The sequence below is a fragment of the Trichosurus vulpecula genome, chromosome 4 (genome assembly GCF_011100635.1).
Source record: "Trichosurus vulpecula isolate mTriVul1 chromosome 4, mTriVul1.pri, whole genome shotgun sequence".
NCBI classification, from domain to species: domain Eukaryota; kingdom Metazoa; phylum Chordata; class Mammalia; order Diprotodontia; family Phalangeridae; genus Trichosurus; species Trichosurus vulpecula.
Window position 1 is genome coordinate 272361537 of NC_050576.1, and position 23085 is coordinate 272384621.

Consider the following 23085-nt stretch of genomic DNA (forward strand, 5'->3'; position numbering starts at 1 on the left):
CATTGTATACATGCCACCAGTTGTATTTATTTTACCAATGAAATGATTTCAATGTTGCAGGGAGATCGAGGTGATCCAGGACCTCCGGGTTTACCGGTAAGTCTCTCCTATGGATTATATGTCTTCAGGCCTTTCTTGATCAATGGGTGAAGTAAATTCTTTATTATTTTAGGGATTATCTGCTTTGTGGATTTTCCAAGCAAAATTTTAATCACAGCCTAAATTTGTCCTCACATTCAGTTCACCTTGGGCTGGCCTCCCCCATGAATATCTGACATTTGGCTCAATGAATTCAAGATGATTTTAACCTGTTTTAAATATAAATTAAATCTTCTGGACAAATAAAAAACACATAATCCCCCAACAACTTAATACATCACAAATCCTGATAAAAATAATTTTGGTTACCTTATTTCGAATTATCCAAACATTGCTATGATTGTCCATTGATCAAGATTTGGCTGATATGCCATTCCTAGTCCCACTTTCACTTTCTGAAGTATTGTGAACTCATAGTCATCCTTATTCATAAATAATCATGAGGTCGAAAGCAGGGACAGATTGCCCTTTTAATGATCCATTTCTGATATGGCTTTCTAACCAAGTTGACTTTCTCAGATTTATGTAAATCTTTTGCCAGGCAGGGAAGGATGACTTGACTTTTGTCATTGATCATCTAGAAGAAATACATTTTGTGTGCACGTAAGCAAGTAGATAAGTTAGCATGTCCTTAAAATAAATATTAAATTATATTTTCAAAGAGAAAATAATTATATTTTAGACCATTAAATCATCTGAGTGTGCAAATAGCCCATTGAGAACAAATAGTCCTTTGTCCTTGTCTTCCCCAGACTGAGAGGCAGTGGGACAAATGGGGGAAAGAAAGTGGGAAATTTTGGAAAAAAAACCCCAGGATCAGGAGACTTGGTTTTGAGTCTCAGCTTTGCCATTTGTTAGCTATGTGATGGTGGGCAAGTCACTTAACTTTCCTGTGCCTCAGTTTCCACATATACAAAATGAGGGGGTTGGACTAGATGACCCATAAAGTCCTTTCATGTGATGCTAACATGAGTGTTTGTTTCAATGTAGTAGTGTTTGTCATTTATGAGAGGAAGTATAGGATAGTTAGCCTTAAAGCCAGTAAGACCTGGGTTCAAGTCCTCTCTCTGATGCATACTGGCTGTAAGACTCTTGGCAAGTCATGGATCAATGTATAAAGTCAACCTCTCAGTGTTATAAGCCAGAAGGGTTAAACATGTGATCCGTGGGTTCCATTTGGCCCACAACACTCCTTAGTGAAGCCCAAACCAGATTAAAATATCATTAGGAAATAGTTAACAAAAATAAAAATACAATAAGGCACTAATAATGTTAATATGTGGTTTTCTGAGTCAATATGTGCCCCTAGGGATCCTTACATATGGCTTAGTCACCCCATTTCTATTTAAGTTTGATATAACTATTCTAGGCAGCTCTCTAAGACTGAGAAAGCATCCAAGATTGGTAGAAATAGCTTCCTCACCAGGGGCTCCCAACATCAATGAAGACAGAGGTCCAGACCCCTATCCTTCACACACACACAGACACAGACACACACACACCCATACATACACACACGTATATGCATGTATACATAAACACATGTGCATGTATATATGCATATATACACATATAAGTCTTCACACATATACATACATATAGATCCATATAGATGTATGTGCAATGCATCTATATGTATATGAAAAACATATACATGTCCCTATCATATACACATACATGTATACATGCATATGCATATAATTCTATGTATATACACATATTTGTGTATATATGTGTATCACATATTTTCATGCATATGTATATACACATTTGCGTGTGTATACATGCACATGCACCAATGTAATCTGCATGCACATTTACAGGTACATGTGTGTATATGTACATGCACATGTACATCCCTAACCTGTATGTGTATATGTACACATGTATTTGTATGTGTACATATACACATATACATTTATCCCTATCATTCACATATATACACATACATATGCACATATGTAAATACTAGAGTACAGAAGATAGTCTATACAGTAATGGTCCAGGTCCACAGAGCCAAGTCCAAAGCTGTGTATCTATTCATCTATAGTTAGCGCATATTTTAAATGCATGAAATAATGTAGAGAGGCAGGATGGTATAGCAAATAAAGGGTCATCTTTGATATTTGAAAGACCTGGATTCAAGTCTTGCCTCTCATACATTTTAGCTATGTGACATGGGCAAGTACTTTATCCTCTCAGTGTTCTAGAAAATTCTTTAAAACTATATATTGTAGATGAGTTTCTTGTCTGTATTAGTGAAAGGAATTTCCCTGCTGGAAGATTTCTATATTAAAAAAGTCACAGGTATAACCCTCCAGAGGGGGTTAATATGATAAGAAAAGAAATCAAGTAAATATTATTCTTATTTTTAAAATACATCAAACATAAGAATTAAATACATGGAATTATGTTAATGTTATTCAGAAGTTGCTTTTAAACAAGTGACCACACGTTGCTTTTTTATTTTTTTAATAATTTCTTTTTTAAAAAAATATTCCCAAATATAGAGACTTATATTTTAACCAAGGAGGACACTTATGGATCAAGGACCATTGTATTGGTTAGAAAGGGGGCAATTACTAGACCTTGAGTGTGTCAAATTCTGACCTGATTCCTGGGGTTTGGTGAGATTGGAAGCCAATAGAATTCCACACTGTTGTTGCGGGGTTGCTGCTGATAGAAAATAGAGCCCATAAGGTCTTTGTAGGAGATAAAGGGTATTTTTAAGCTGCTAGGATTCCATGCAGGCTTTGTGATAAGACAGAGATTTGAGTAAACAAATGTGGTTTTTTTTCTCCGGTCGTGCACAGGGACCTCGAGGGGCAAATGGATCTGTGGGTGAAATGGGATTTCCAGGGATACCAGGTTCTCGGGTAAGTGTAGCATTATTGTTGGCAATGCTCTTTATTTTTTCTCCAAAACGCAGTTTGTTTCTTTGTCAAAATCTATACCACAGTCACTAAGTGTAATTTCAAATCTAGTCAGATGGAATATCACTGTTAACGTTCACGTTTGCTGATGTTTGTCTAGTTAATAATAAAAAAGAAAAATAAATAATATACTAAAATTCTCTCTAGCAATCAGAAAAATAAAAAGCCAATATGTGGCTTTTAACAGAAGATTAAACAGAGTCTAATAGGCTCAGGTGCTGTCTGTCTTCATCACGTGTGGGCAACATGATCAGGGACCAGTCACTAACTTTCTGGGAGCCTCAACTTTCCCATTTGTCGCTGGGGGCCATACTATTGGCACTAAGGGTTGATGTAAAAAAAGCACTTTTTAAACCTTAAAGTATACCATAAATGTGATTTGTTGCTACACTATAATTGTTATTGTTAACAACAACAACAGTACTGTTGGGTATAGTGCAGGCTGAGTGAAATTGTCACCAGATCGATACAAATGCATCACCATTATTGGAAAGCCATGTCTTTCCAGCAGTCAGGAGCATTGTCTTCACATATCAAATATAACATTTATATTTTTACATTATCGAATTGAAATTAAGGAGCTGCTTAAGTTATCAAATGGGGAGGCCAAATGGAAGAAGACCTCAGAATTCTAGACCAACTGATTTGTTTTTCTGTTTGTCATTGCCTTTTTAGGGACCTCCAGGGCACCCTGGGAGGCCAGGTGATCAGGTAGGAATATAAAAGTCAAAGAATTTCTGAATAGAGCACAAATACATGGATGTAACTAATTATCCATGTTATTTTTGACCTTTTGAATTTTTCCTTCTTAGTGGGCATCTCAAAAACTTTTAATAAACTCCAATAAACCAAATGATTAGGTAGAAAATTTACATTTATATTTTCATGAAAACTTTAGCTTTGTTCTTTTCTTTCTCTTAGGGTATTCCAGGTATTGGAGTAAAAGGCCAAGTTGGAGATCCGGTAAGGACAGCCTGTATTCAGGAGGCACCTGGGCAACGTCCATTTGTTGTTTAGCTACTGTCCAAGCATAGGTCTAAGCATTCTGCAGTCTTTGATTTACAGCTAGGTGGTGCTGTGGCTAAAGCATTGGCCTTGGAGTCAAGAATCTCCCAGCTCATACCCTGCCTCACACATATACTAGATGTGTGACCTTGGGCAATTCACTTACCCTCTCCCAGACCCAGTTTCCTCAGCCGTACGGTGGTGACAATGATAGCCCTTACCTCTCAGGAATGTTGTGAGGATCAAATGAGACTTATATTTAACACTCTGAATACTTTAAAAGTTTGATGGTGATGATGATAACAATGATGATGATAATATATGTACACCTGACCCTTGGCCATAGTAATTAGCATTATATACAGGATAAATTTAATCTTTAGGCTAACTCACATCCTAGACTTCAACTTAATAAGAAGGGGATAAATATTATTGATTAAGAGAGATCCATATCGGCAGGTATATTTAAAAGTTAAAACTTTTATGTTCTTATAGCAAACCCCTAGTTTTACATGTTGTTTAATATAAATTGGTGTACATGCTGAATTACAGGTACACTGACAAAGCACCACCTGTTATGATTATACTGATGAGTGCTCACACTTAGATGTGAACGTTCCTTCCTACAGAGCTTTGAAGCAGTATCGGTTGGACAACAAGTTTACACAACAACATTCAGGATCCCTCAGTTGTATAATAGGGATGGTAGAGTTGGGATGGACCTTCATGAAACAGCTTTCATTACAAAATGGCAAACCCCCTACCTACCCCATCTTTCCTAGTGGCAAGGAAAACTGCCAACAAGTTAGCCCAGTGAGGCCAGTGGCATCTTTCCTTATTTAAAAATGTCAGGTGTAGCATATGTGGGGAAGAGGCAATGTTGTTATTTAAATTTTATTTTAATATTTCTTCTGTTGTACTAATTATATTCGTATAAACCTTTGATATGCTGAACTACTAGGTAAAAGGAGGCAGAAAGGAGGAAAGGTAGTATGTATATAATGCCACTAGGAGAGAGAGAGAGAGAGAGAGAGAGAGAGAGAGAGAGAGAGAGAGAGAGAGAGAGATTATGGCTCAAGCAACATAAATCCTCTAGTCATTACTATTAGAACCCATTTCCAAATGCATGTCTCCACAAGTAAGAAGTGGGCTTTGTAATTATCTCTAAGTTATGGCTAAAAGACACCTTTTTTTTGTTCCTAATCAGTGCAATTAGCAGAGTTAAAAGTGTATTGTTGAAAACTCTATTTTAATTTGCTCTGATACTTCTTTCCAATTAATTCCATGAACTATAATTCTAAATTTTAGTATTGTCCCATGACTCACAGATTAATCTAATCTTATATCTCTTGATAATTCAACATTCTGATTGCCTTGGTATTATTTGACTTTTATAGGGCGAAGTTGGTCTTCGAGGGTCTCCAGGACCAACCTTACTGGTTGGGCCTCCTGGTTCATGCCTTGTTAAAGGAGAAAAGGTATGTGTATTGAAATCTAGAGTTCCTTGTGTTGCTTATAGCTCTGATATAAATGGGAATGTGATATTGTAACACCTCTCCCATGGTACCTTATTCACATTAATGATGTCTCCGGTTCACAGGGCTATCAATATCAACCCTAGTTAGAGTGTCCAGTCCACATTTTGTGACTATAAGAAAAAAAAACCAGCAAAAAAGAACCCTTGGATTTGCTGTTGCAGCTGTTATTTTTAAAATATGTTATTGTTTTTAAGCAAACCTGTTAAATTATATTCCTTTCTTCAAAAAGGTTCAGTCCATTCTCAGGGACTGCATATCTAGCTTGTCCATCAGCTGCCATGTTTAAATAAACCACATATTTTCTCCTTGATATTCTCTGATAGAACAGGGTACTCTTGTTACTAGTACTTTTGTTAAGTGTCCTGTGGATTTTATATGTGTATCAGAGTCAGAAGTAGTACTCTTTATTTTAAAAACAGAAGAATGAAACTGATGAAAGAATAAATATCTTTTTAAGTTTAATTCAGTCCAAATCAATTCATTAAGCATTTATTATGTACATAATTCAAACCAGGTACTGTTCAAGGCACTGGAAATTCATGAGAATAGAACAATACCTTCTTCCAAGGAGGTTGCATTTTACTTTGTCAAATGAGCTGAAATTCAATCTTTAAATAGCAAGAATAAGCCAGGACTTAACCCTTATGATTTTTTAGGGCATGAAAGGAATGCCTGGAGTCATTGGTCCCTCTGGACCATATGGAGCCAAGGTAGGTAATCCTCTCTCTCTTTCTTTTTTGAACAATATGATATTTTTCTTTTACTCTGTTATTTCTCATTCATTTACATGTGAGACTGTCTCGGTAGAATGATTGCTATAATCACCTAGATTCTCCTTTCTCTGATTGTCTAAGTCATCTTTGAGTTGTTTTTGCCAACAGTGACATCTCTTTTTTTCCATATTGCTGAAAATTGGACATTTCATCTTCATGTTTCATATGTATCTCCAAAACATCACCATGTAAAGGGTGAACCTGGCATTGGGGTAAAGGGTGAAAAGGGTATTTCTGGATTTCCAGGACCTCAGGTAAGAATTATTCAAAATTAATTATTTAAAAATATTTTCATTGATTTAATTAAATATTTTTTAATTGCATGTAAAAAATTTTAACATTCTTTAAAAAATTAGTTCCTAATTCTTTCCCTCCCTCCAACCTCTCCCCGACTTGAGAAGGCGAGCAATTTGATATTGATTATACATGTGAAGTCTTGCAAAATATATTTCCATATTAGATAACAAAAGAAAACAGACAAAAAACTCAAGGAAAAAAGTTTTTAAAAAGTATGCTTCAAAACAAAAACAAAAAAAGTATGCTTCAACAGAGTTCATTAGTTCCCTCTCTGAAGCTGGATAGCATTTTTTATCATAAATCGTTTGGAATTGTCTTGATCAGAGTAGCTAAGTCTTTTACAGTTGATCATCATTACAATATTACTATTACTATGTATAATGTACTACTCATTCTGCTCACTTCACTATGCATCAGTTCATATAGGTCCCCTAGGTTTTTCTGCAACCATCCTGCTTTCCATTTCTTATAGCATAATAGTTTTCCATCATAATCATATACCACAACTTATCTGGCCATTCCCCATTTGATGGGCATACCCTTGATTTCCAATTCTTTGCCACCACAAAAGAGCTGCTACAAATATTTTTGTATAAATAGGTCCTATTTTCTTTGATCCCTTTGGGCTACAGACCCAGTAGTGATATTGCTGGGTCAAAACATATTCACAATTTTATAGCCCTTTGGGCATAATTCCACATTTTTCTCTAGAATGGTTGAAGTAGTTCACAACTCCACCAAAAGTACATTGGTGTCCCAATTTTTCCACATCCCCTCCAACATTTGTCGTTGTTCTTTTCTGTCATGTTAGCCAATCTGATAGGTGTGAGGATCTCGGAATTGTTTTAATCTGCATTTCTTTAATCAATAGTGATTTTGAGAACATTCTCATGTGACTATTGGTAGCTTTTATTTCTTCTTCTAAAAGCTGCCTGTTCTTATCCCGTGACCACTTATCAGCTGAGGAATTACTCTTATTTTTATAAATTTGGCTGAGTTCTTGATGTATTTGAGAAATGAGGCATTCATGAGAGAAACTTGCTGGCATCCATAAAGAAAATGGTATCCAGAAGTCTGCCATCCAAAAAATGGCATCCATCAATTTTTCCCACAGTTTCTTGTTTTCCTTCTAATTTTGGCTTCATTAGTTTTATTTGCATAAAAGCTGTTTAATTTCATGTAATCGAAATTATCCATTTTGCTTCCTGTGATCCATTCTATCTCTTATTTGATCATAAATAGATCTGACAGATACATTTCCCCATGCTACCCTAATTTACTTATGATATCACCTTTTATGTCTAAATCATTTATCCATTTTCACCTTATCTTGGTATATGGAGTGAGATGTTGGTCTATACCTAATTTCTGCAAAACTGCTTTCTAGTTTTCCCAACATTTTTTTGTGAAATGGTGAGTTCTTACCCCCAAAGCTTAGATCTCTGAGTTTATCAAACGCTAAATTGCTATGATGATTTACTACTGTGTATCATGTACCTACTCTATTCCAGTGATCCACCAACCTATTTCTTAGCCAGTACCAATTGTTTTGACGATTACCACATGGTAATATAATTTAAAATCTGGTACTACTAGGCTGCCTTCCTTAAGATTTTTCCCTTGGTTCCCTTGATATTTTAATCTTTTGTTCTTCCAGATGAATTTTGTTATTATTTTTTCTAGCTCTATAAAATAATTCTTTGGTAGTTTGATTGGTATGGCACCCAATAAGTAAATTAACTTAGGTAGAATTGTCATTTTTATTATATTGGCTCAGCCTACCCATGAGCAATTAACATTTCTCCAGTTGTTTAGATCTATCTTTATTTGTGTGAAAAGTGTTTTGGAATTGTGTTCATATAGTCTTGGCATATAGTCAATTTGTTTTGGCAGGTAGACTCCCAAATATTTTATATTGTCTGAAGTTTTTTAAATGGAATTTCTCTATCTCTTCCTCATGGGTCAGAACAAATTATTTATCTTTCTAGCTACCTATGGAATATTTCTCTTTTGCATTTTATGGAAGATTTTTATAAGGAATGTTTAGGTTGCTCAAAACAGGGAAATACATGAAACAAGAACAATAGTGCTTGTTAAAAGTTGCAAGATAGTCAACATTTCCTGGAAAATCGATCCCAGTGCTTACACTTAAAAAATAAACAAAGAAGAGTGAATGATTAAAGGAAATACTGGGGATTACTGGTCATTTCCTGGCCACTTTGGTGCCAACCTAATAATAATTTGGAATTGTTACTTTAAGCCTGTTGGGTAAAATGAGATGTCAGTCTTAGGGAAACAGCTAGAAGGTGAGGCAGAAAGCCAAAAAGATCATTGCATCAGTCGCTAATTAGCACCTCCATTGGTAGCACCAAGGGCAAGCTTCATCTGGCATAGGAATTGGATTGCCCTTTACTCTAGATTTAAGGAGGGAGAATAATGAGGCCCTAATGCCATGGTGACTTGTATTGCCTCTACCTAAAGGATGCCAGCTTTTTTTCTGGGCAAATTATAAGGCATCTGTTTCCAAGATACTTGAGCGTAATTATTATCAAATTGACAAAAATCAAGTGGAACACACGGTTGGGGTGCTCTGAATAATAGGATCCAGTATAAAGGACTGACATTTGGATGGTTATCGAGAACAGCTTAATTGGAGTCCAACAATAATGGTATACAGAAACAGAATCAGTTTTATACATATTTAGTATCTTTCTTTCAAGCGATTTTGGCAAACATGAGCGTATAGATTAAACGCTAATATTTACAACTATCGTGAAGTAGGGAAAGTTAATTATTTCACTCACATTTATTTCTGTTTATTTTTGTGTGTGTATGTTTGTGTCTGTGTGTGTTTGAATATCCAAGGGTGGCCCTGGTTCCCATGGACTTCCAGGTTTTCCAGGAGTAAAGGTAAAGATATCAAGATAGCAAACGATTTAGGCAAAACAAAATTCAACATTGTTCCCAAAGTTTACCTTCATATCCTCGTACTTGAAGATCAAAATTATGCCAGAAAGAAATATACATGTAATTAGGGAAGAGGACATTTTCGTGTATGATGTGCATATGATGTTTATAGATATAAATACTAGAGCTGTCAAGTCAGTGGGAACCATAGCCTCAAACTGCAGAATGGTACAGCATACTTATTAAAATGAACAGCACACACTGACATCAGACATCAATTTAAACAAAATATCCTGTCACTGAATCAGATTTTACAAAGAAGACCTGTCCGTGGTTGTTTTTAGGGAGAACCTGGAGCAATTGGTGTCCGTGGGCAGTTTGGACTTCTTGGCACTAAGGTAATAAAATAAGTATTCCTAATGGGAAGAGACTCTTAAAATTTTCTGACTCCAACAGTGCCTTTGAATGCATGTATCAAGAAAAATTTCAGAAATATAACTTTTGAAAGGTAAAATAGATTTCCTTATTTATTAATGCATTTTAAAGAACATTTTTGTAATGCTCATGTTAAAGGTTGAAAAATAATTCTCTTAATGGGGGGAGGGTCAATAAGCACATTTCAAATATTTCATGAGGGTGATTTTATTTATTTCTGTGGTCTAGAACTGTGATTTCACTGGCATAGGGAACTACTGATGAAAAAACTCCCTCTACCAATGCAGGTTGACAACTGTTCTGCAGCTTATAATCTTAGAGACTTGTCTGGGTCACTGAGATGTTCAATGACTTGCCCAGGGTCACACAGCCAGTATGTGTCAGAGGCAGGACTTGAACCCAGGTCTTCTTGATTCTGAGGTAGGCTCCCTACTCCCTAATCCAGGCAGAACTCACTAGTTATCTTCTTTCTGACTCCCCCTAGCACCTAGCATAGGCCTCAACACATAAGTCATATGTTGTCTAACTAATTCAATTATCTAATTGAAAATTAAAATGAAGGAGGCAACCTGGAGCTGGAAAGGATTGTAGAGATCAGCCATCTGGTTTAGAATAAAGGAGGAAGCTATGACTTAGAGACCTTAAGTAATTTGCCTAGATAACCTAGAAAGGATCATATGGTTGCTATCAATGGATTTCTTTCAAAGCAGGTTCCCTTCAGTCCTCCCCAGGAGGCTTAGTTGTAGTGGTTAAGAAATAAAGGAGTTTGGCAACCTTTAATATCAAAGGAAAATCTACAGCCAGATCTTCTTACTAAATGGATAAACTATAAGGGTATTGTTATGCATTAATACTGTGTTATTAGATTACTCTGGCTTTCTAATTTACTAAATGGGACCTAATAAACTGAAAATTCCTGAACCTCCAGGTATGTCTAACTCTAAGCTTTGAGGTAGTTCTCCCACCTGTTAGGGGGTATAGCAGTGTGATATAGTAGACCAACAGGGTGATATAGTAGACCGAGGGCTGGCCTTGGTTTCAGGAAGACCCAGGTTCAAATCTTGCCTTTGATACATACTAGCTAGGTGACTCTGGGCAAGTCACAGCCTCCCAGTGCCCCAAGCAAATCACTAAGACTATAAAATACAGATCAGGTGTCAATTTGCATCAATGAAGGGAATTTCTTCCTTGGGAGTTCCCTAAATTGATTCAGTCATAGGTTCCATTTTAAAAAAAGCATTTTTGTTATTCCTAAGATTCCATCAGGGGTTATTGATTTATCTTGCTGTTATATGATCTTTATTTTTTTTATTTGAAAGCCCTTGTTGCCCTTTTAATATGTATTTGATGCCCAATAGTATGAGAAAAATATTAATAATTCTAAGAAAAGTGAATGAATGAATGATTTCAGGGAGATCCTGGAGATCGTGGGAAGCCAGGACCACCAGGTGTTTTGGTAACTCCACCTGTTCCATGCAAAGGTTTGTGCTGCTTTCAGTTACTCTGTAAATAACATTGGGGATATACTACAGGAGAAGAATCTGCCTCATTGATCTTATGGCTCACCGATGTTTGGCTAACTATATGTATAATACCCTGAGCCCATAATTACCTATTGAGAAATGCAAACAAGTAGCTCTAGTGACCTATCATGCTCTGCACATTTATTATATAAATATAAATTAGTTACCATTTATTAATTGCAAACTTCCCTTTCATAAAAATAGCCATGATGTTATGCTCCACCAAGATAATGGCTTCAAGGAGAAGTGGCCAAAATAAATAAATCTTTTATTCACTATTTCAATGGGTCTGATGTGGCTACTCCAGACAATGGTGCAGATCATACTCCTTCATCCTCTATGAGCCTTCTCTGCACTTTCCTATAAGTCCTTCAGTAACAGGCTGGACGCCTTATTCTAGGTCTTTTAATTATCTGTGAGTAATAGTGCCTCACTTGGAGTGTCCATCTATTGGTGTACAGCCGGTAGTGTATAAAAGGTTGCTATGTATGTAATAAATGGAAGTTCTGAGTTTCAAAAATTCAAACTGTTCATTAAAAAATAAATGGATTTGAATCCAGGATATTCCATTTTCATCTTGGGAAAGATGACAAAGCAGCACAAATTTCAGAATGATAAAAATCTTAACTCTGTTTACTAAGCATGACCTATTTACCATGTTCTTTAACAGGACCTCCAGGGGACCCAGGATTCCCAGGACACTATGGAGAAAAGGGGTCAGTGGGCCTGCCTGGTCCATCGGGACCCTCTGGCAGACCAGGGGAAGACAGAGTAGGTAGGAATTCACCCCTTTTCCATAAAAATTTCTTTTTTTTTCCAGGAGAAGTTGAGTGCACAATATGAATCTATACTATGATGAGAAATGATCTAAACTTTCTAGGATGAGAGTGGGCAAACTTTTAGATGTGGTAATGCCAAATTTTCCTTTATGCAGTAGGGGAGCTGCCCCAAAGTCATTCTTGAGAAGAGATGTACACTGGTCAAACTCGCAGCAGAGGTATGGTTGGAGGACTCCAGGGCTCGGGATCCTAGCAACAGAGTGTACCAAGAGTTAAGAAGTAGAGACAGTCCAGTACAGGGGAAAGAGCCTTGGATTTGGAGTCGGAGAATGCTGTTTCTAATCTTGGCTGGACTATTTACGACCTGCGATGTAAGAGTTTAAGTGACTCGAGTGAGTCACTGAAACATCCTAGGCTCCGTTTTTCCTCATCTATGAAATGAGGAAGCTGACTAGCTGACTCCTAAGATCTCCCAGCTCTAAATCTGTGATCCTACTATCTTCTACATTCTGAGGGTGGCTCTCCCTACTGGGATTGTACCTTACACCATTCTTTCCAGAGTTAAGTTTTGTCGTTGTTGTTCAGTCATTTCTGACTCTTTGTGACTCCATTTAGGGTTTCCTTGGCAAAGATAACTAGAGTGGTTTGCTATTTCCTTCTCCAGCTCATTTGACAGATGAGGAAACTGAAGCAAACAGGATTAAATGACTTGCCCAGGGTCACGCAGCTAGAAAGTGCCTGAGATCAGATTTGAACTCAGGAAAATGAATCTTCCTGACTTCAGGCCTGGTACTCTATCCACTGCACCACATAGCTGCCCATAATTAAGATTCTCCTTTGAAAGGCAAACACCTCTCAAAGGATTCATACTTTAAGATGCTTTTAGCTAACAATTTATAAGTGAGATTTAGCTGAAAACCACCTGAGAACAAGATTGAGACACAGAAAAGGAAAGAAATGTTGGGTTTGGAGAGATCAAGATAGAGGAAAGGTGCTCTGAATAAGGAGAGGATTTGGGCATCAAAGACATACTTTGCCTGTTTCAGTTTTGCTAAGGTGATGCTGACATTGCTCAAAACCATGTTATGGGCTAACTTTGCCATGTATTCTTTAGATGAGAAACCCCATGTCTATGCAAATTTTTTTCTATTTTGGTAACTTGAGATATTCCACAAAAAGATAAATCTAAATGAGTAAAGGATTTCTCAGATGATGGCACCGTGCAACTGTATTTACAGGAAGACAAACATTGTGTAAGCAAGCAGTTTTCAATCTTTTTGGTCTCAAGACCCTTTATACTCTTAAAAATTTTTGAGAGCTTTTGCTTAGGTGGGGTATATCTATGTTTACTGTTAGAAATTAAAAATATTAAAATTTTAAAATACTTATTTAAAGTAATGATATTGAACTCATATGTTAGCATAAATAACATTTTAAATGAAAAATGACAATATTTCCTCAAACAAAGAAAATTAGTGAGAAGAATGGCATTATTTTATATATTTTTGCAAATCGCTTTTCTGTCTGGCTTTTTAGAAGGCAGCTGGACTCTCATATCTGCTTCTGCATTCAGTCTGTTGAGATATGCTGTTTTGGTTGCAGTATATGAAGAAAATTTGGCCTCATGCAGATAGGTCATTGGAAAAGAGAGGAATATTTTAAGAGGCATCTAACATCTTAATATTATTGTGAAAATAGTCTTTACCTCGTGGACCCCTGGAAGGGGTCTGAGGGATGCTTGGATCGTGCTTGAAGAGCTGCAGGTGTCGGCTATTTTGTTCTTGTCATATGGTAAGGCAGCACCATATGATTTCACTGGAGAAAGGATGCTGCATATGAAATCCCAAGACCTTAGTTCACATCCTGCCATGCTTTTTACTCCTCTGAGACCTTAGACAAGTTACTTAAATTCTCTCCATTTCAGGGGTTGCATGTTTTTTTGTTTAATTTGATATATAAGCTAGATGGGTCTTTATGACCTTTATGGCTCCCTCAAGCATGGAATCCATGCTTCTATAGGATCCTATAAGGCAAGAGGTTACCTATTAGTCTATATCAGGTTAACTCTAATTTATCCAGAAATCCATCTAATCAGCTCAGAGTCTGAGTATTCATTCGATTCTTCTCCATGAGTGTATGGTCATGTTTAAAGGATAAACAGGGACAGCCAGAAAACATAACCTCAAGCAAATAGTTGTTCAGGAGAGAAACTTTGGACAATACGCTGTCTAATCTCAGTACTTTTTAGTCCACATTGTTAATATCTTCCGTGAACTTGATCCTGTTATCACATACAGCTCCTGGTCCAGATTAACCAGCAGCCCCTCACTTTCTGAGTAGTAGCAAATACCGAAGGACAGAATTCCAACTAGACCTTGGGCACTGAGTCTGGGCTGCTCATGACTCAGTTTACTAATAGGATTGTCAATGACATAAAAGCAATAGCTCTATAGATTATTGAAAGAGATTAGAAGAGAAAAAAATCCTTTAAGGGCACAGAGTAACACAATTTAAAACAAGGTAGCATTATTTTAATCTAATTAAAATGTAAATTAATTAATTTTAATTAAAATTAAATTTAAGATAGGGAGTGGACCTGTTATTGGTATAGGGAACTCCCAGGTGAGAAAACCCCCTTCTACCAATGCAGACTAGCACTAACCTGCAATTTATAGTCCTAGAGAATTGCATAGAGCACAGAGATGTTGTGACTTGTCCAAGGTCACACAGCCAGGATGTATCTATCAGAAGTGGGATTTGAACCCAGGTCTTCATGGCTGTAAGGCCAACTCTTTATAAACCACATAGAAAATTCTGATATTTCCTGAGATTTAGAAGCTTCCTTGTTGAATTCGGAGTTTAGGTAATGTTTATAACTTTGATTATGTCATTCTCTCCCACAAAATCTTCAAAGCCTCCCTGTTGTTGGCAATTTTGTAATTTACAGTCTTGGAGAGTTACCTGAGGTGGAAGAAGGTTAAATATATTGCTCAAGATCACAGAGCTAGTATGTGCCAAAGGCAGAGCTTGAACCCAGGTGTTCTTCCAAGCTGCCCCTCTCCCTATTACATCATGCAGCCACATCTCCCATCCCATTAGACACTTTATATTTCCCCCAATAATTCCAAACTTGGAGAAGGGAAGAAGAGGCACAGAAAGAGAAAAGGAGAAAAAAACTTGCTGTTTACACCTGAATTTCAGCCTCTTACTTCCATTTACATTTATTTGAATGAAGTCATTGCATTTTTATTTTATTTTACTCTCAAAAATAACGGAATAACTTTTACTTTACATTTATTTCATACATTTTACATACTGTCATTGTCTCAGATTTCATGCTCTAAGTAAAGTGTATACATTACATAATTCTTGATTTCATTTGTAGGAATGACGGGACCCCCTGGGCCTCCAGGGTTGCCAGGTCTTCGAGGCCTTCAAGGTGAAGCTGGAATTCCTGGAAGAGGTGATTCTCCTGCAGGAAGACCAGGGACCCCAGGACACCCAGGAATACCAGGAGTCCCAGGGCAGCCGGGTCGACCTGGATCAGATGGTACAATGGCCACTATCTATATGTTATTTAGGATTTACATAGCATTTTACATTGGTAAAATTATTTATAAAACACCTATATTTGCATGATTTCAACCACCTTATGAAGCATATTGTTTTTGTTATTCAGTCAGATAAGACAGCTTCAATCTATAAACTAAATTTATAAACTAAATCTATAAACTAAATTTGATTTTGGTGATGCTTAGTTAGGAAAATGCAATTGAAAAATTTAATATTTCATTTCTAATATCTGGTACAAGGACAAAAATAGGAGTATCAAAGTTCTACTTTATCTTTTTCTCCTGAAGTGATGAGTAACAATGGAAGAAACATTAAACAATTTGCTGAACCTTAATTTTCAATCCTTTTCAGTTTCTAAGAAGTGGCTCAGATTGCATAGAGAGATAGAGAGAAAAACAAAAAGAGACAGATGGACGGAGAATGAAAGACAAAGCAAGAGACAGACTTGAGAAAGAAACAAGGAAAGACAGACAATGACAGAAAAAGAAGGAAGGGAGAGAAAAAAGGGAGGCAGGTAGACAGAGGCAAGAAAAAGAGAAATAGAGACAAATAGAAAAAGGCAGACAGATTAAGAGAGATACAGGGAAAGACATACAGATGGAGAAAAAGAGACAGACAGATGCAGACTGCAAAAGACAAAGAGAAAGGGAAAGGCAGATAGACAGGTAGAGAAAGAGGAAGAGACAAACAGATGAGAAAAGATAGACCAATCAAAACAGATGGATAGAGAAATAAAGATAGACAGACGGAGAAAGAGAGATGGTATATAGAGATAGGCAAATAGAGAAAATGAGACAGACATACAGACAGGAGAGAGGTGGAGGAAGGGGAAGACAGGAAGATAAAGACAGAAAAAAGAAAAACGTACGGACAAAAAGGAAAATAGAAACAGAGAAAAAGGAAGATAGATGGAGAAATATGAATAGATTGATGGAGACAGGAGAAAAGAGATAAATAGATGGAAAGATACATTGAAATTTGACAGACAGAGAGGGATAGAGAAATTGGAAGACAGACTGGCAGAGAAAGAGAGTTCTCTGCCTTTATCATTTGAAAGATTTATAAACATTTTACATTTCCTCTCCCCCATCAAGTCATACATTGTAGCATTGGCCCTCCTGGACCACAAGGAGTGAAAGGTCAATCAGGACCCCCAGGAAGAAGAGGCACGAAAGGAGAAAAAGGCAAGTCTACATCAAGAACTGAATTTCAAAAAAAGCCCTGCCAAGCTCAGCTTCCTTCAATTTTCCAGATAACTTTGAAGGTGCAAAAGGTGAAACCTTTCACAGACAGTATGCACAGCTTGGCATTTGCTTCCAATTCTAGACATTCTTTAGCCTATATGTATTCACACCTCTTTATCTGCATCTGGTATGAATAAAACCCATCAGACAACAAAGACTAAAGGAGACACGTACATTTGGAAAGAGCCTAGTCACCAAATTGCTACCTTCCCCGTCACAGGCCAGCTGGTTTCCAAGGTCCAGCTGGAAAGGAGGAAATGGGTGCCAGTCAGCATTTTTTCCCACAAACCGTATCCTCTCTTCAATTTTCTAGTTGGGACAAAGTCCCCATATTCCCTTGGCCTGATGTGCCAGGTGTCTTTATTCATGCTTAGTTCAAGTAACTCTGGACATATTGATGGGTGACTGAGAAATTTATAGTTTAAGCAAAACCTCTATGATTTCATATGTCTGGGAGCACACCACCAGCACAGTTTGTATGCTGGAGTACTGATTTAGATGTAGAATTTAAATGACAAATTCAGGATCACACAGTAAGTGGATATCAGAGGCAGGATTTAACCATAGTCTTCCTCACTCTGAGTCCAACATCCTGGCTATTTACCATACCATGTGGTTTCTAACTAACAATTGATATTACTTAAGGCTTTGAAGGACCTCTGCTAACATGACACAATTTTATTCCTAATTCATTTCTTTAGTATAAAACTATAACCAAACAAACTTAACCTTGAAGTATTAGGATAGCAGTGCATTGGAAAAATCACTGGGTTGGGAGCCAGAGGTATTGGGTTCAAATTCCAACTCTTTGGTCTTGGGCAAGTCACTTAACCTTCTCCGAGCCTCATTTTTCTCTTCTATAAAATGGGGGATTGGACTAGATGATCTAAGATCTCTTCCAGGTCTGCAACTATGAGTCTATGGTTCACCTGAGTTTACCTTAGAGATAACTGGATCCTTTTTCCTAATATATTTGATCTGGTAGCAGGAGCTTGAAAACTTGCCAGTATAAGTGCATGAAGCCTCAAAACATTCAGGAAATTGATATGAAATATCTCTGAAGGTACTACAAACCACAGAGGAATAAAGGTTACTGATGGTTCAATGAATCCAAATTCAACACCTTTGACTTCTTTTTTCTGTCTAAAAGAATATCAATATCCATTCATATTCATATCTATATCTATTTGTTCATATACACATATGTACATATATACACATATAGATACATACGTAAGTATGTACACATGGAATATTCACAGAATTTCAGCTAGAAAGGACCATAGAGATCAAGGAAATGATAACTTTATGGACCTTATATGTCTTATGGACCAACAACAGATTTACATGGTACACAAAGCTGGAAGGTACAGCTAACTCATTGCACAACTAAATATATTACCAAAAGATATCAATGAAGTAGAGTCATAGATTGAATCTAATAAATGAATATAAAGTCTTACACATCTCTGTCCATGCCTTCTAACTGGCTGTCCCCAGTGTCTGGTTTCCTTGAAAACTAGACTCAAATCTCCCCTTTAGCAAGAAGATTTTGCTGATACTGCTTGCCTTACTTCACTAGTGCCTTCCTTCTGAGATTACCTTCCATTTATGAGAGAGAGAATCTATAACCCATAACCCATAAGACAGAGTTAGAAGATGGAGTATTACGAGTTTGGAATAAGCAGTAAGCAAGTATATGTGGGTTGTAAAGTATGTGGAAAGGAGTAAAGTGTAAAAAGACTGAAATATAGAAAGAAACCAAATTGTTAAATGCTTCAAATGCCAAAGGCATTTAATATTTGATTTTAGAGGTAATAGGGAGCCACAAGACTTTATTGATCTGGTTGTGCATGGAGTAGGGAGTTGATACAGATATGAAGAACAGAAGAATTAGGAAGGACATAGTAGTGGTTTTTAAGTAGGTGAGATGCCATATGTAAAAGAGTTCAGACTCCTGTGACCTGATCTCAGAGAGCAAATCTAAGAAAAATGACTAATGTTATAGAAGGCAGATTTAGAATGGATATAAGGAGACCTCTTAATAATTAGAAGATTCAGTAGTGAAACAGATTGCCTCAGAAGGCAAAGGTGCCCTTGAGTTCTTCAAGAGAAAGTTAACATGACCATTTGTTGAGAATTTTTGTAGATGGCATTCTCAATCTTTGGGTTATGGACTAAAAGTTATGGGTTGGATTAGATGACCTACAGTCCCTTTTCTGTCTGAGATTCTGTGTCATTCTATCAGCTGGTCCAACCTCCACATTTTCTCCTTTTCTCCACTTTTCATCTCCTTATTTATAGACCAAAGAGATAAAGGAATTTGCCTAAGGCCAAGAATGATAGTGGTGGATTTAGGACTAGAACCCACTTCTTCCAGTCCAGTGCTCTTCCTGTTATATTATAATGCTTCCACATTCTAACCTTACTTTTAATTTTTTTTCAGTTTTATTGATATGTTTATTTTAACACTATAAATAATTGCAAATTACTCCCATTTTGTGTGAGGTCTCTTATAACAAAGTAAAAGACTAATAAGGCAGTTACCTAATCATGTTGCATTTCATATCTGTAGCACCCCCTAACACCTCTCTGCTTTTTTAATTAATAAAATTCTGTTTTCTCTCCCTCCCACTTTCCATACAATTGAAAAAGAAAAGAAAAATAACTAATTTCTTGTAACATATATGTAGAATCAAGCAAAATTTTCAAGGAGCTATACATAAGTGTGTGTGTGTGTGTGTGTGTGTGTGTGTGTGTGTGTGTGTGTGTATGTGTGTATACCTCATTCCACACCTTAAATCTATCATCTTTTTTTGTAATGGATAGCATGTTTCATCATTGGTCCTTTGGAATCACGAATGGTCATTTTGTTGATCATAATTCTCACAGCTTTATTCCTTTTTCCTGCCTTCAATAATTTCCAGGTGTATATCATATCTAATTTTTCTGAAATTCTATTTATGTCATTAACTTCTTTTCCTTCTTTTTTGGTTAGAGAGGAACAAATTAAGGTTCCTCCATTGTTATACTTTTATCATCTGTTTTTCCTTGCAGTTTTCCTAGTTTTTACATTAACTACCTATAATCTATGCCCTCAGATTTATATATGTTAAATGTAAAAATATTCATCGTCTATGTTGCTTTTCAGCAGAAGTCATTTTTTTTGCTGTTGCCTTGCTTAAAATCATAATTGCCACCCCTACCTTTTTGTATCCAGCTCAGGCATGATGGATTTTGCTCCAACACAGAATTTTAACTTTGTGTAACCCTTTATATTTCAAGGATTTTTCTTGTAATCAATATATTGTTGGATTTTGCTTTCTAATCTAGTCTTCTAACTGCTTTCATTTTATGGGTGAGTTAATACCATTTACCATTACAGTTAGGGCAGCTAGGTGGTTCAGTGGATAGGGTGCTGGGCCTGAACTCAGAAAGACTCGTGTTTCTGAGTTTAAATCTGGCCTCAGACATTTATAAGCTGTGTGACCATGGGCTAGTCACTTAACCCTGTTTACCTCAGTTTCCTTATCTGTAAAATGAGCTATAGAAGGAAAGACCACTTCAGTATCTTTGCCAAGAAAATCCCAAATGGGGTTACAAGGAGTTGGACACAACCAAACAACAAACATTTATAGTTATGGTAGTTAGTCGTTTCTTTTGCTTCATTCTATTCTCTTATATTCCTCTTTCCATGTTTGTTTCAAATTATTATCCTTTCTTTCAGCCTTTCTTCAGTATCTCCTCTCCAAACTTAAGATTGCTTTTCCTCATGACTAATCTTTCCCTGAATCTATCCTCTATCTCATATTCCCTTTACCTTCTTCCTGTTCCTATTTGTATCCCTGTTGAGTTGAATATATTTCTTCACCAAACTATCTATGTGTGCATTCTGCCTCCTTTGACCAGCTTAGATTAATGTAAAATCAAGTGATATCTACTCCTCTCGTTCCTTCCATGTTAGCACATAGTTCTACTTGCACAATCTTATAATGTGTCTTAAGTTCCTTCATCTTTTCTCCCATTTTCTGTTAATGTGTCCCCTCTCCACTCCTTTTTTTTCCTTAAAGCAGCTTCAAAACATTACAAAACTATTTGTTTGCCTTCTGTCTTAAATGGCTACCTCTAGGGCCCCCTGTGAACCTCTCTATTAGAATGTTAACAGATAGGGCAGCTAGGTGGCGCAGTGAGTAGAGCACCAGCCTTGAAGCCAGGAGGACCTGAGTTCAAATGCGGCCTCTGACACTTGACACACTTCCTAGCTGTGTGACCTTGGGCAAGTTACTTAAGTCCAATTGCCCTGCCTTCCCTCTCTAAAAAAAAAAAAAAAAAAAAAAAAAAAAAGAATGTTAACAGTTCTTCCTTATAAATTTCTTTCTGATTCTTCACTTGTAGTTACTTTAAATTTTTTCCTCTCAACTTCTGTATTTATATTTCAAAGTTCTGTTTGAGCTCTAGTTTTTCATCATTGTTAAGTACTTTCAATGTTTCATTCCATAGTTAAATCAAAGCTTTATTTGTTTGTTTGTTTTAAATAGGAAATGAAGGACTGTGCTCATGTTGCCCAGGTCCCATGGGCCTTCCAGGTGCTCCAGGGCCACATGGTCTTCAGGGTAGGAAAGGAGAAGTGGGTCTACCTGGGAGAGTAGGAGAAAAAGGTGACTCAGGCTTTCCTGGTGCTCAAGGATCCCCAGGACCTCCAGTGAGTAACTCTTACCAATTATAATATAGGTAATGCATCTCATTTTAAAGAAACCCAGGTTGAATGTGCTTCCTTCTAATTGGCATGCCATCATACTGAGACTGTCTATCAGTGTTAAGAGTTTGGAGAGATTATGAATTCATTCAGGTATAGTTATCACAGATAAATTTTCTTTTCTCTAATGTGTCACAATATGTTCCCACATCTAATGGATTTAGCCTAGCTAGTGATCTAAATCAACGTGACCCCAACTGATTGAACTATAGCTGTTTTGTCTCAGTGACATGACTGGCACCCTGTCTTGAAAACCATACAGAGAGAACCACATGGACAAGTTGAGTTACCATACTATAACACAGCGCAAAGCTAGCCTAGTGAGAAGTCCCTTGCCTGGGACAGGGACTTGAAGTCAGGAAGACTACATTCAAATCCTGCTTTACCTGCACTTACCAACTCTGTGACTGTAGGCAAGTCAATTAACTTCTGTATTTCTCCTCTGTCAATTGGGGATAATAATATCTTGTAGTGCCTACCGTGCAGGGCTGTTGATAGTCTCAAATGAGATAATCAACAAAGAGCCTTGCAAATCTTAATGCTTTCCGGTTATCATTACGTGGGGTGTCCCAAACGTTTTAGTGCTTCAAGCTATTAAAACGTAAAACTTTGGAGTTTTAAGATACTCTGTGTTTATAATTGTTACTTCTGGTCCCCTCCCATCCTGGTACTCAGAAACAGCTGTTTTTCATAGGCGGGGAAACATGCATCCTGACAAATAATGGGAAGTTTTCTGCATTTCTATAAATGTCAGTCCTTTTCATTTAATTCATTTAAGACATTGAGACTTTCCTAGGGTGTGTATCTCCGTCTAATACATTAGGTTCCATCTATAGTTCTCTAAGCCTCTTCTTAGACATCCACCAACTAATTCTTGCTGCCAGGCTTGGTTTCCTGCCCCTTCTAAGGTTTACCAGGGTTCCTAGTGTAGAAAGGATTATAATTAAGAGGGAGGCTCTCTACCTGATTACCACAGAGGCTAAAGCTGGTGGATCTCTTGAACTCTATAGAGTTCTCACCTCAGTGACTAAACCTAGCCCCAATGTGGTGAGCCGCCAGGAACAGAGGGCCACCAGGCTGCTCAAGGAGGGGTGCATTGGCCCAGGCTGGAAACAGAGCAGGCTTCCATGCTGATTAGAGGTGGAATCAGGACCAAAAGTGGCCTCTATACTTCCAGTTTGAGTGAGATAGGAAGATTCAGTCTCCACCTCCACCCAACCCAC

At 37.1% G+C, this 23085-nt stretch overlaps 1 protein-coding gene across 1 annotated transcript in view; it reads left to right on the forward strand.

The window, feature by feature from the left end:
- COL4A4 (collagen type IV alpha 4 chain) overlaps positions 1 to 23085 on the forward strand; it is a 131544-nt gene that overhangs the window by 30146 nt on the left and 78313 nt on the right. The window contains exons 8-21 of the mRNA XM_036758314.1: positions 61 to 96; positions 2913 to 2975; positions 3708 to 3743; positions 3954 to 3995; positions 5435 to 5515; positions 6232 to 6285; positions 6543 to 6602; positions 9511 to 9555; positions 9897 to 9950; positions 11399 to 11468; positions 12181 to 12285; positions 15675 to 15839; positions 16957 to 17046; positions 21645 to 21808. Of these exons, the coding sequence (XP_036614209.1) occupies positions 61 to 96; positions 2913 to 2975; positions 3708 to 3743; positions 3954 to 3995; positions 5435 to 5515; positions 6232 to 6285; positions 6543 to 6602; positions 9511 to 9555; positions 9897 to 9950; positions 11399 to 11468; positions 12181 to 12285; positions 15675 to 15839; positions 16957 to 17046; positions 21645 to 21808 (1065 nt within the window). The remainder of the gene's footprint in view (positions 1 to 60; positions 97 to 2912; positions 2976 to 3707; positions 3744 to 3953; positions 3996 to 5434; positions 5516 to 6231; positions 6286 to 6542; positions 6603 to 9510; positions 9556 to 9896; positions 9951 to 11398; positions 11469 to 12180; positions 12286 to 15674; positions 15840 to 16956; positions 17047 to 21644; positions 21809 to 23085) is intronic.